The sequence below is a fragment of the Chaetodon auriga genome, chromosome 9, assembly GCF_051107435.1.
Source record: "Chaetodon auriga isolate fChaAug3 chromosome 9, fChaAug3.hap1, whole genome shotgun sequence".
In the NCBI taxonomy this organism is placed as follows: Eukaryota; Metazoa; Chordata; class Actinopteri; order Chaetodontiformes; family Chaetodontidae; genus Chaetodon; species Chaetodon auriga.
The window spans coordinates 14,066,110-14,079,024 of NC_135082.1; the positions used below are offsets into that span (position 1 = coordinate 14,066,110).

Sequence of the window (12,915 nt, forward strand, 5' to 3'; positions counted from 1 at the left end):
ATTGGAGAAATGGGGGAATTATATCCAATACATTTCTGTCTTCATCACTCTGGGTTATGATGAATCTGTGTGACTTCTCTCTCTTGTCTCTGTATCTGTGTTGAGCAGGCCAATGAAAACAGTCTGCTCAGTGCACAGCTGAAAGGCTTCCCCCTCTTTCTTCACTCGAACTTGGGTCTGAAGGACTGCACAGTCAACCCCAAGTCCCCCCTGCTCTTCATCACTCGATCCGGGCAGCCCCTGCCAGGTCCCCTCCCTGGGGACGACTGGACCGTTTTCCAGTCCAACCACTCAACATACGAGCCCGTGTTGCTGGCCAAGACCCAATCGGCGGAGAGCATTGCGTCGATGGGGCAGAACGCCGCTCTGCTCCCCTCGGTGGTGCAGGACCTGGGGCTCCACGACGGCATCCAGAGGGTCTTGTTCGGCAACAACTTGGTCTTCTGGCTGCACAAGCTGGTGTTTGTGGACGCTGTGGCCTTTCTGACAGGGAAGAGGCTCTCGTTGTCCCTGGAGCGCTACATCCTGGTGGACATAGATGACATCTTTGTGGGCAAAGAGGGCACGCGCATGAAGGTGCCTGATGTAAAGGTGAGTTTGTGCATGTGTTTCCGAGTGGAGAAACTTTACCAGAATAGAAACTGAGCCCACTTACATATTCATCAACCAGTGTTTTCAACAGTCCTTTGCTCAAATATAAAAAATTGCCTCACATATAGCATGTGCTACCCTCTGCCAGTCATACAGAAACCCCTTCTTCTCGCTCCTCTTCTCCTTTTGAATGCGTTCGTCCCAGTAGGCCGCTCAAAGCTGACAGGCCCCACTGCTCACACTGTCACAGAAGCTCCACAGCAATGAATATTTCAGGGGCCCAGAGACATACAAAGAATGTTGAAAAGCTCCTTGCTCGCGTCCCCTCAGAGCAGAACAGACCACCCTCGCATGTGGAGGCAGAGGGTATAAGAAAACATTATGGAAGAAGCATCAAGGCCTCCTCACTGGCAGCGCAACGGCAAGCTTTTAGGAACAAATCACACCCCGACAAGACGGAGAAATCTGAGAGAGTGAGAGAGGGTGTGTGCTGGGAGTCTCATCCAGCGTGGAGATCAAATGAAACAAACACCCCAAATCAGAGGAGAGAGAAATATCAAACAGAATGACGGAGAAGGAGTGAGGCAACTGGGAGTGGATGTTGGATGTTTACCGAAAGAAACTTGCAGAATGAAATATGCATGTGGGCACGCGTGCGCCTGGGCGTTCACGCTTCCTCATTAATGCACTCGTGCACCAGTATGAGCACAACGTGCATTGACTCACTCTCCTCTCCTCCCACTGTTTCAGGCCCTGCTGGAGACACAAAGGGAGCTGCGCACTCATGTGCCCAACTTCACCTTCAATCTGGGCTTCTCAGGGAAATTCTTTCACGCCGGTAAGATGCAGCCTGTGAAGACAACCTGTGCTCCTGTTAGCACGAGAAGAGATGAGAGCACGCACTAAACTGAAAAAGATACCACTTCAGAGATTGCGAAGTTTTGATTCATATTATTCTAATGTCTCTGCTGCTGGTCGTCTTCTCCTTCGTGCCCTGACTTTATGTCTTCCTGTTTGTCTCCCACATGCTTCACTCTAATATTTGGACTTTGTCTCCCTTTGCCTCTCTGACTTTCATTTCCTGCTGACCCCATTTCACCTTTGCCTTTGTCCATTCTTATCTCCTCCATTTCCTCCTCACCCATCACCCCGTGTTCTTCTGCTGACCTCCCTCGTCTCCCTCCTTTCCGGGTCTGACCGTCCTCCCCTCTCTGTCGTGTCCAGGATCTGATGAGGAGGACCTGGGAGACGACCTGCTGCTCTCCTATGTGAAGGAGTTCTGGTGGTTCCCTCACATGTGGAGCCACATGCAGCCCCATCTATTCCACAACCAGTCCGTGCTGGCCGAGCAGATGTTGCTCAACAAGAAATTTGCCATGGTGAGTCACGGAGGGGGGAGAAGGTCAGATCACAGCTTTGGGCGAGCGCTGTGATCAGAGCCGTCCTTGCTTAGCTCCTTGTTCAAATAGACACTCTTAGGCAAGATGTTAAGGCTTTTTGTTGAAGTTGTAATCTGTAAGATGTCAGTCCTGCTTGATTTGGCAACAACCGTGGTCACCGGGGTAACGGCGAGTGTGGTTTAATACTACAGCAAACACTGGTTTTGTGCTGGTCTATCTGTTTATAGTGCAGCCAAACAAATTCACATTGTTCTGATTAAGAGGTCAGTGACAAACAATTCACGCCGCACACAATGCGAGAAGTTTTCCACACGCCATGAGGTCAGCGCGGAGCTGGTTACCCTGCTGAGGAGCCCGCCGCCTGCAGCGCCTCATCTAACATCTCACTGTGGCTATTAAAAATGATCCGCTGACAGAAAAAGACTGAGAGTGACATTTTCGATGAAAAGTCGGCATCGCCTCGGAGACGAGCGCGTCGAGTTTCTCCCGTCTGTTTCGCCATAAAAGCCACCCCGTGCTTCACCTGTTAATACTTTCAGTGTGAGGCAGCGGCTCACCTGTCCTGTTTACATTAACACTCATTTCATACATGACTGTGCAGAACATGCTGACATAAGTAGCATCAAAAACGGTTTCTTCTTCTTCTCCTCACACCTTTTCCCTCCCTCTTCTTCCTGCCTCCTCCGCCCCCTCGCTCCTGTTTTTTCGACCTGTAGGAGCATGGGATCCCCACTAACATGGGCTACGCTGTGGCGCCCCACCACTCGGGCGTCTACCCTGTCCACATGCAGCTGTACGACGCCTGGAAGAAGGTGTGGGGCATCAAGGTGACCAGCACAGAGGAATACCCACACCTGAAGCCTGCCCGCTTCCGGCGAGGTTTCATCCACAGCGGCATTAGCGTAAGACCACTTCTCATACACGCCAGCCATCCACAAGGCCTCATTATCTTGTTACCCCTGGCCGGTTGCTTTCCCTCTACATCTATTACATTTTCAGCCAATAATCCCTTTCAGGGTTCTCTTTGTCCTCGACATATGCTATCCTTCATTCAATAATTATCTCTCCATATGCACCTCCTCCACTTCTATTGTGTTTATTCTTCTCTCATGGCCAGCGGTTACTCTCTCCCTCTCTCCAGTATTTGCCCACCATCCTCCTTTCCTCTCTGCCTCTACTCGTCTCGAAGGTGCTGAGCTGAATCGTATTTTCATTTATTCTGTATGTCACAGCGGCAAACTGAAGTCCTGAGAAAGGCAATCATCTAATTAGTTTTGTTGGGCTGTTGCATTCCTCAACACAGTGGGAGATGATAACGTAGTCGAGTGAACCAGTCCTGCGTTAGACACCTGTCTGAGTCGTGCTGCCTAGCAGGCGTCAGCACCATAGCGGAGACTGACATCTCTGGCACTTTACCAATCCCTGAAATGTCAGCATCCAGAAAAACTCCACTTTATTCAGCTTCACAGCACTCTGCCGGTGCAGAATTATATAGTTATGAGAGCAGAATTAAAGTTGAATAGATTACATTCAAGAGGTTCAAAAGAAGGGAGGAAAAGTCTATCTATTTCTTTCCCAGGTTGACCTTCAGCGCTGATAGGAAACAGTGCAGCCTCAGTCCGGTTCCTTTGTAGTGTTGGCATTCAGTCAGCCTGTGTGGTCTCAGAGCTGTACTCCCGTCCTTGAGATAGTGCCGTCTGAATGGACAGTCTCCACTGCTTACTGATGATTGATATTCAGTTCCCCAGACACTCCAAACTGTAAACGCATTTCCATGAATTTCCATATAGACTCAGAGTGAATAAGAGGTTTGCTTTGGCTAGATGAGCTGCATAATATGAATGTTATTGAAAGCAAACAATGTGTGGGGTAACTGCCTGGAGTACTGACAGCTCTGCTCTCAGTGGAGGGCCCATGGTGTGTGTTTATTTGTGTGAGTGCATATCTTTTTTTATTTTGATGTGTGTGTGTGTGAGCGTGAGCGTGTGAGATTTTTTTCTCCTTTCTGCCCTTTTGGTGTGGTGACTTTGTGTTTGTTTATATCACAGGTGCTGCCCAGGCAGACGTGTGGTCTTTTCACACACACCATCTTCTATAAAGACTACCCAGGCAGTCCGAATGAACTGGACAAGCTCATCAATGGAGGAGAGCTCTTCCTCACCGTGCTACTGAACCCCGTGAGTCAAGCACACATCTGCACAGCACAGCTTTTTGTCTTGCACAATTGGAAACACATTTAACCGGTGGTGTAAATTGAAATATCAACGAGGGAAAGGACAATGAGTCGTCAGTGAGTCACGCAGCGATGTCGGCGTCGCGCTTTCTTTTTTTACACTGCTGTGAAAGCTTCTTTCATCGGAGCCGAAATGCGATGTTGAGAATTCCTCGTATTCATTAACATGTTTTGTTTTGAGATGATAAAAAAAGGTTGCTTTTATTACCATATCTGCAACAAATGTCAGCCACTGTAGGCTGCAGATAATTGTGTTCTTCTCAGTGTCTCACTTTTTAAAACCGAGCTCCGTCCAAACTACGGTAGAAGCACCCTTTGTTTCCACGCACACTCATATTTCACTGTTATCCTGACAATGACAAATTCACGATAATAGAATCTGATAGGGGCCGTGTAAACAGTGCATTCGGATACTCCAAATGAGGCGTGCAACATTATCTCATATGCCGACATTTTTCTGTTTGTAGGAGCATTGTTTGGACATGCATTCTGAATGTGCATCTCACTTTGGGTTTTTACCGCAGTTTGCGACACACGGCCTCTCGCCTGTTTATAGGCAGCTCTGTGTGTTGCCTAGCAACAGTTTGCGAGGCTGGGGTAGAGATGCATACACAAAAGAAAAACCCACATTTCTGGTCGGAGGAAGGAGGAACACACCCACTTTTAAGCATTATGAAAGACTTTGATATCAACAGGTTTTGGTGTGCAAATATTGCCACAGTGACCTTTTCAAGGAGGTGGTTGAACACATGAAAGAGGGAGGCTGTGTTTGCTGATCAGAGTCTGCACAGCTGTGTGTAAACGGGAATGTTAGTGGAAAAATAATTTTCATTAGCCGTGTAAACAGCTTAGTAGGAATGTTGTCTTTTCTGGAAAAAAAAAAAAAAATTGTGCATGTGAATGTAATCAGCGTTTGGTCTTTCACCCATTTGTCCACAACATGTTGTTGAAGTGTTCAAGGCAGAAAAGGGAAACATCCTGTTTTTGGAGACTTATCAGTGACTGTCTCAGTTAAAGGAGTCCAGTCTGCCTCGAAACAATAGTCTGGTGCCCGTATGAACGTCATAGCAGATTTCTATGTAATCATCCTTCATGTTCGTTCTGGCCCTGAAGGGATCTGTCCCCAAAACAGTGTCAGTGGAGGTGAGGGGGGACCAAGTCCAGTCCTCAGTCTGTGCAGACATACATTGAAAATGTTATTTGAAGTTAGTATCAGGCTTCAGCAATCTGAGTTAGACAAGTTTTTTTAGTTTTCTCTTTTTAGTATGAAATTCCCTCTTTGTGTTATTTTCCCTCTCACCAGGGAACGACGAAGGGGAACAGAAACTGGGAAATTTGTATTAAAAAAACTTTGGAAGATATCCACTTGATTAGTCAAACTCAGATGACCGCTGAAGCCTCATATTGACTTCAGATGAAGCAGAATATATTTTGCTGCTGTGTGAGACGGTGGATTTTGTCCCCCATTGAAAGGCTTTCCATTCCCAGTGCATCGTGATGGGATCTCTTAAGGACCAGTGCGAACAGGAGTCTTGTTGCAGCGTTCATATGAGCACCCGACTGTTGTTTTCAGACAGACCTGACCTTTAACAGCTGTGCCGCCCTAACGCTGATGAAACCATTAAAATCCATTCTACTATATAGTGATACAAATGATCAGGTCAAATTTAGGGCTGCGACTAATTTCCCTCAGCAATTAATGTGCATATTGATTAATGAATTCATTGTTCAAGTGTACAAAGTGTCAGAATATAGCCAAAAAATATTCAGAATTTCCCAGAGTACACCCTCATCCCCTTTCAATGAATCCTTCCTTCTCGTCCACAGATTAGCATCTTCATGACCCACCTGTCCAACTATGGGAACGACCGTCTCGGCCTGTACACCTTTAAAAGCCTGATGATGTTCGTCCAGACGTGGACCAACCTGAAGGTGCAGACCCTGCCTCCAGTGCAGCTGGCTCAGAAATACTTCAGCCTGTTTCCCTCTGAGAGAGACCCACTCTGGCAGGTGAGAGTGAGAATGAGATGCTGATGAAGATATGAATGATTTATATCTTTATTACGTTTTTATTTGTTTGGCAGTGGAAGCAAAATTTGCGTTCAGTAGTAATTTTTGGACAGCTTATGGTCCAGGACTGGGATGCTGCAATGACACAATAGTAGCCCTTTAAAATATCGTATTACACAGTAATGGCTTGAATCCTTTGTAATACATACTGTATGCAGACACAGCATGTGCATGACGTTGGTTATGAGTCATTGTTTAGTTGGTGGCTGGAGAGCAATACGTCAGCCATGCGAACATATTTTATTAAATGCATGTCCTGACCAACATTTGATCAAACCGGCATTTCCTCCTATTTTCAAATGGACATATTTGTCATAATTCTGTTGGAGCCACGCTCAAAACAAAGGCTCGTTTGTCCTTTTGTGGCTCCATCAGAATTCTAACAAATATGTCAGTTGGAGTAAGCAAAGGTTAACCTGCTTTGTCCCCTATTTTCCAATTGAGATATTTGTTGGAGTTCTGTTGGAACGGCGCTTAAAACAAAGGATCGTTTATCTTTTTGCCGCTACAGGATCCTTGTGAGGACAAAAGGCACAAGGACATCTGGTCCAAAGAGAAAACATGTGACCGCTTCCCCAAACTGCTCGTCATCGGGCCTCAGAAGACAGGTGAGACGTGGTACTTCAGCACCCCCTACAGGATGAATTAGGAAATGATGAAATCTGAAGTGTGTCATTCAGTCCGAAGCAGACGTGTCGAGTTCGCAGTGGTTTGATTATTTCCTTGAAAATCAGTGGAGTAGATTGTGATTTGTTTTTAATGTGTTGCTGTAGTCGCCTTTTACATTTTGTTCATCCTCACTGTGCTTATAATAAGATACGCACTCCCTTCAGTCTTCTTCATCCTGTCTCAAACCACTTGTTTTTTCATCGCTCTCTCAGGGACGACAGCGCTCTACCTGTTTCTCGGCATGCACCCTGACCTGACCAGTAACTACCCCAGCAAGGAGACCTTTGAGGAGATCCAGTTCTTCAATGGGCACAACTACCACAGAGGCATTGACTGGTAGGAAGCCTCAGAGCAGCAGCCACATTTAAACTGCTATATATACAGAAATGTCCCCATCATGTACTAACCGGGTTTATAAAAGCACTTCATGATGATATCAGTATTGTTTCCTTTGGTTCTAGTAATTTTTTACATTAAATTTGGCCGATTCGTTCACTTTCTTCAACTTTTTAGACAATAACATCTTTCCATCTTGTGCATAAGCTCATGGATTCGCTGCAATTTTGCCAACATTTGTATCAGGTTAAGCACAGAGTCATCATGCGACAGTTTCAAGTATTTTGCCACAGTGAAAATATACAGAAAACTTGTTTTTCCCATGTGTATTTATAGGAATGCAGTTTAAATGTTGTGCAAAGCATTTAAAGCGTCAAATCATTAAAAATGACGTAGTTCATTCTGATTTACTCATTAAATTTGAGAAGATGGCAGGGGTGTTTCTTTTTAATGCAAATGAAATCAAGGCTCAAAATACAAATGATGCCAAGACCACCAACAACAACAAATCCGCTCATTAGTGAAGTTCCTAAGAGCGAGACCAGAAACACAATTAACACCTGTTTGGTTCGAAATTCCCTCTTTTGAGTTTCCTGTTGGTTTAATTGATTTGAAACCTGCATCAATGAGAAGCTTCATGCATCGCAGCATAAAGAGTCCAACACAAAATTGACTTGGCAGGAAATATATGTGAGTGGGCTGCCCAAATATTAACATTGAGCCGTGTTGATAGATGTTTTTTTTAACGAGCTGTTGCACATGGACGATCACCCACACAGCGCACGGAGAAATTCTCCTTATCTGCAGAGTGCAAATTGGACCAGATCAGCTATGGCAGTTTGTAACACTTTGTATGTTTGTGTTTGGTGTGTGTTAGGTATATGGAGTACTTCCCTCTGCCCTCCAACACCAGTTCAGACTACTACTTTGAGAAGAGTGCCAACTACTTTGACTCTGAGGTGGCTGCTCAGAGGGCTGCTGCTCTCCTGCCCAAAGCCAAGATCATCACCATCCTCATCAATCCTGCAGACAGAGCGTACTCGTGGTACCAGGTCCGTCACAGGCAACCTTAAAGCACATCAACAACTCATAACGTAACGCGTGTTAACTCCTGAAAGTGAAGCAGCCACCGCTCTGTTCATATCTGCACGAGCGGAGTACTGCATTTATTTCAGACTCACGCTCCTCACGTCTCTGTCTGCCCACAGCACCAAAGAGCCCACGATGACCCGGTGGCGTTGAAATACTCCTTCCATGAAGTCATCACTGCAGGCCACGACGCTCCCGTCAAACTGCGGGTCCTCCAGAATCGCTGTCTGGTGCCAGGCTGGTACGCCATCCACCTGGAGCGCTGGCTCAACTACTACCACTCCAGCCAGGTACCATGAGTGTGTTTGTGCACGCAGTGATGGACAGTATCCAGTAAATGAGCAAATACCAATGTTAAGATGTCAAGATAGCTGAAGTCAGGCTTTATGGCTCTCTGATAGCTCTGTGATGTCTGTATCTATCAGCAGCAGCGTTTAATTCATACTTTTCAGAGAGCTTTCTGTAAAAAGAAAAGACCGGGGGCATTTTTACCAACTTCCATTTTGAAATTGGTTTTCTGTTAACTGCTTTGGCACAATAGACTGTCCACTTCCTGTTCTCACATGCGGTGCTGTTTGTGTGTCTTACCCAGTTGTTAGTCTTGGATGGACAGATGCTGAAGACCGAGCCCGCCTCAGTGATGGATAAAGTCCAGAAGTATTTGAGCCTGACCAACATCATCAACTACCACAAGATCCTAGCGTGAGTATCCTCCTTCACCTCAAATCAGTCACAGGGTCATTTTCCAACTACATAAATCCATTTTACAGTTTGATTTGTAGCTTTAGACTCTGCAGGTTGCGTTTGTTGTGGTTTGGTAGACACCGGTCACACAAAGCAGATCTATAAGACTCTGTGTCTGCACTTGTTTTGTTGCACAAACCAACAGTCTGTTACAAGGCTTTCCTTCAGGACATCCCTGCTTTGAGTCCGCCTGGTGACCTCTTCTCTGCACCGTGTAATAATGGCAAATAAATACCTAAATATTTTTTTAATATGTAACTATGCAGGGTTGTGATTGGTAGCAGTAGAGTTGAATTCTAAATTAAGTGTGTATTCTGTTGCTCACAAGGCATTATATTATATTATATTATATTAGATACAAGGGGGCTCATCAGTGGTACAGATATGTCCAAATTGCATCTCCGTCTGCTTCTGGAAGGAATTTCAAAAATAGGCCGAGGACCAGTCTGATGAACCACAGCTGATCGTATCTGAGTTATAATTGACTTCTCTCTTTCTCTCTGTCCCTCTCTCTCTTTCTCTTTCTGTCATAATGAGTTCACTTCAGCACGCCTGCACACTCACATACGCTGAAGCTCACACACCCTCATTACATTATTTTATGTATTTGATGTTTTTCCTGTTTTATGCTGCCTGCTCTATGTTTGCTTTTTGATCTTACCGTTGTTTGTTCGCTTGTTTTTCTGGATTATATGACTTGTATTTGCTTGTAATTCATACTGAGGTGAGATTCCTTCCATAAGCCTCCAGGGTTTTTCTAAATCTCACCTGCGCAATTTGCTTCTTTTCTTCAGTTGCTGTGTTTGTTTTCACCGTGCAAATAAATAAATAGAAGTTCTGTTCATCTATTATGTATAGGTTCGACCCCAAGAAAGGCTTCTGGTGTCAGCTGCTGGAGGGAGGGAAGACCAAGTGTTTGGGGAAGAGTAAGGGGCGCAGGTACCCTGACATGGACTCCGAGGTATGATCAACTGAAAGACAAACATTTTACCTGAACATTGTTTCACTATTTGTTCAGATGTGATTCATCTTGCCTCCTTTGTGTGCTTCAGTCCCAGGAGTTCCTCAGGGAGTACTATAGGGATCACAACATCGAGCTGTCCAAGCTGCTCTACAGGATGGGTCAGCCGCTGCCCAGCTGGCTCCGAGAAGAGCTGGTCCACACCAGGTAGCAGCACCACAGGGGAGCCCGCAGCTCCACACACTGAACCACCGCTCAACCCTGCTGGGGGACACTGGCTGAGGGGCCTGAAATGTTGAAGATCCCAAATAGTTTTGAAAGAGACTGAAATATGTGCAGATTCGAGGATGGGATGCCCAACTAGAACTCAAAACTTAACCGCGATCTTCTCAAATGAACAGAGCAACAGTGGATGCGAGCAGGACGAGAGCGCAGTCGCTCTCGGCGGCTGACGGCTCTCCCCTCTCCCCCCCCCCCGAGCTTCGAGATCCCGTTACCCCCCTGCAGGACAGACCGGGGCGGTGGAAGCCCAAACGATGGCCTCCACCGCGTCCTGAAGAAGAGGGAAACGCTCAGTGATGCACAGGAGAGACCCTCAGTGTCTGATAACCACACCCCTGCTCTCCTTAATCAAACGTCCTCTTCTTCGCATGAACTTTGGAAGAAATGGGGGGAAAAAAAAAAAAAGTCTGACGCTTGAGCAGTCTCGTTCTGGGAAACGGGTGGAAGAGTGAACATCACCTGCGTCTCATCTGTGAAGTTGTGGTGTTTGGAGCAGATTAAAACAGGCATTGACTAAATGAATGACCGCCTGATCGGCAGAGAGACATTGGTTGCAAATGCCTTTGACATAAGTGAAGTGTTGGTGTGAGAGGAGAATGGGACATCTGGAGGCTTGACTCAGGCTGCATGTTGTAGCCTCACTTGATAGGCCTTGGTAGAATCTAGTTATTGCATTTACAAGTGCCAGCCAGGACAGAATCTTCATTAAGATATTACCACGTGGACTTTTGAGGGTTCCTTTTTTTTAAAAAGTTTTACGTTTTGTTTTCTTTACTCAGTTCGTTTTAACGTTTCTGTAATGCTGATGGCAATGCATCATTGTAGAATGTACCAAAACTAAACATCTTAGCTCAGTTTTCTCGTATAGGTGGGATGTACAGCGGACTGGTTTGTTAAAGTGTTCGGCTCAGCCTCTTCTGTAGTCAGTTCCATGACCATTAAATTGGCTAAAGCAGGAACCAGGAGGATAGACGTTGAAAGCACAATATTTAAGCCACTCGCGTGAACATCGATTCAGAACATAACAGGTTACCGGAAAGCACACTAACGATATGGATCCTGCTACAATCTGTGAAGAAGATCATAAGCTAGCTATGTTTAATCAGACACTCTGGTCGAAGAGATTCAGATCGTGTACAGAACAAGGTTGTGCGTTTCAAATCTGTTTTCAGCATTGGGGGGTTTTTCGTGTCTAAACTGTATATTTTGTCTTGTATTTTCTGTCTTTTCATTTACTAGAGGAGTTTGAGTTTAGGAGGCGGGAAAAAAAAAAGCTGTCTCTGGGAAAAGTGTTTAAAGTTGCCAGGAAAACCAACAGTATGCCCAGTGAGATCATACAGGTGTTGGGTCGTCGGTCAAGGTGTTACCACTGCAACTAGATGTCAAGCATAGATAACAAAAAGCTGCTCTTATTGCAATAGTTTTGTACAATGTTCTGATGTAATAACAATGCACATGTCGGTCCTTTATTTCCAGACTTTGTAATGTACATAATACACAGCCCTCAGTAGACCTAAATTATTGAATGTGTTTGGGTTTACACTCTCCATCAGCCCATTCCCACAGTGTGAAACGTCAGTGCTGTACTGAGGGGAGTTTGGATCATTTCATTGTGCCGAGGTGTGTCGCTAAGATTGTTTCCTCTCATGTCCTCTCACTGCCAACTATTGTACACCGGTACTGAGTCTCTCCATTATAAAGTATTAAGTGATAACACATAACAGCAATGATGGTACTAATCTCCTGGACTGTATGATAAAGATTTGTAATTGTTGTCAATAATTTTTACAGTGTAACTAATATTGTCGGTGCTTTTTAATTTGCAAATAAAACACCACTGTATTTTTCAGTAGTCTGATCTTTTTTTTTTCTTCTGTGTGTTTGTTACGGTGTCAGAACAGACTTTTATTTAACTGAGCGTCAGTTCAAAGCAGGATGATGGCGACTGCTTTTGTGCAGAGATTTCTGGAAACTGGCTTGAATATGTCCGAAGGCCTTTCTTTCACTTTTACTTCTTGGTGAGGTGCTTTCGAGACGAGAACACCCTGAACCTTTCGTAAAGTCACATGAACCACTGGCCTGTTCCTTAAATTTTGTCTCTCTGTTCAACCTGACCCAAGGTAGGTGTACATGTGGCACATGTTACTTTGGTTTTAATTCCTTATTGGGAAAACACCAAAAATCTACCAAGAAGCAGCCCTGTCTGTTATTCCAGGAAGTAAACAAGGGGCAACATACATTCAAATGAAACGCTGCATATAAAAATACGAAAGTTTTGATACTTTCAACAACTGGCATGATCTCATGGTTGCTCACTTACAAATTTATTATTATTTTTTTATTTAAATGTATTATTTCGAATAAAAGTAGTATTATCAAATGTGCTGTTGCACCATTATTGTTAGATTTTCCTTATTTCTTTTCTCTGCAAAGCACTTTGTAACTTTACTAAAAGTCGAAGCACTATACAAGTAAAGCTCAGTATAGCATTTAAAAGCATCTGTTCGTGGTATTAATCGAGCAGGACATGTTAAAATTAT

At 44.9% G+C, this 12,915-nt stretch overlaps 1 protein-coding gene across 1 annotated transcript in view; it reads left to right on the top strand.

Moving 5' to 3' along the window:
- Positions 1-12,224, top strand: part of LOC143325577 (bifunctional heparan sulfate N-deacetylase/N-sulfotransferase 1-like) — a 41,359-nt gene extending 29,135 nt beyond the window's left edge. Inside the window, exons 3-15 of the mRNA XM_076738749.1 lie at positions 109-591; positions 1,342-1,429; positions 1,816-1,970; positions 2,708-2,893; positions 4,040-4,168; positions 6,052-6,234; positions 6,806-6,902; positions 7,176-7,299; positions 8,177-8,351; positions 8,508-8,678; positions 8,981-9,090; positions 9,991-10,093; positions 10,185-12,224. Of these exons, the coding sequence (XP_076594864.1) occupies positions 109-591; positions 1,342-1,429; positions 1,816-1,970; positions 2,708-2,893; positions 4,040-4,168; positions 6,052-6,234; positions 6,806-6,902; positions 7,176-7,299; positions 8,177-8,351; positions 8,508-8,678; positions 8,981-9,090; positions 9,991-10,093; positions 10,185-10,304 (2,124 nt within the window). The 3' untranslated portion in view covers positions 10,305-12,224. The remainder of the gene's footprint in view (positions 1-108; positions 592-1,341; positions 1,430-1,815; positions 1,971-2,707; positions 2,894-4,039; positions 4,169-6,051; positions 6,235-6,805; positions 6,903-7,175; positions 7,300-8,176; positions 8,352-8,507; positions 8,679-8,980; positions 9,091-9,990; positions 10,094-10,184) is intronic.
- Positions 12,225-12,915: the final 691 nt, after the last annotated feature.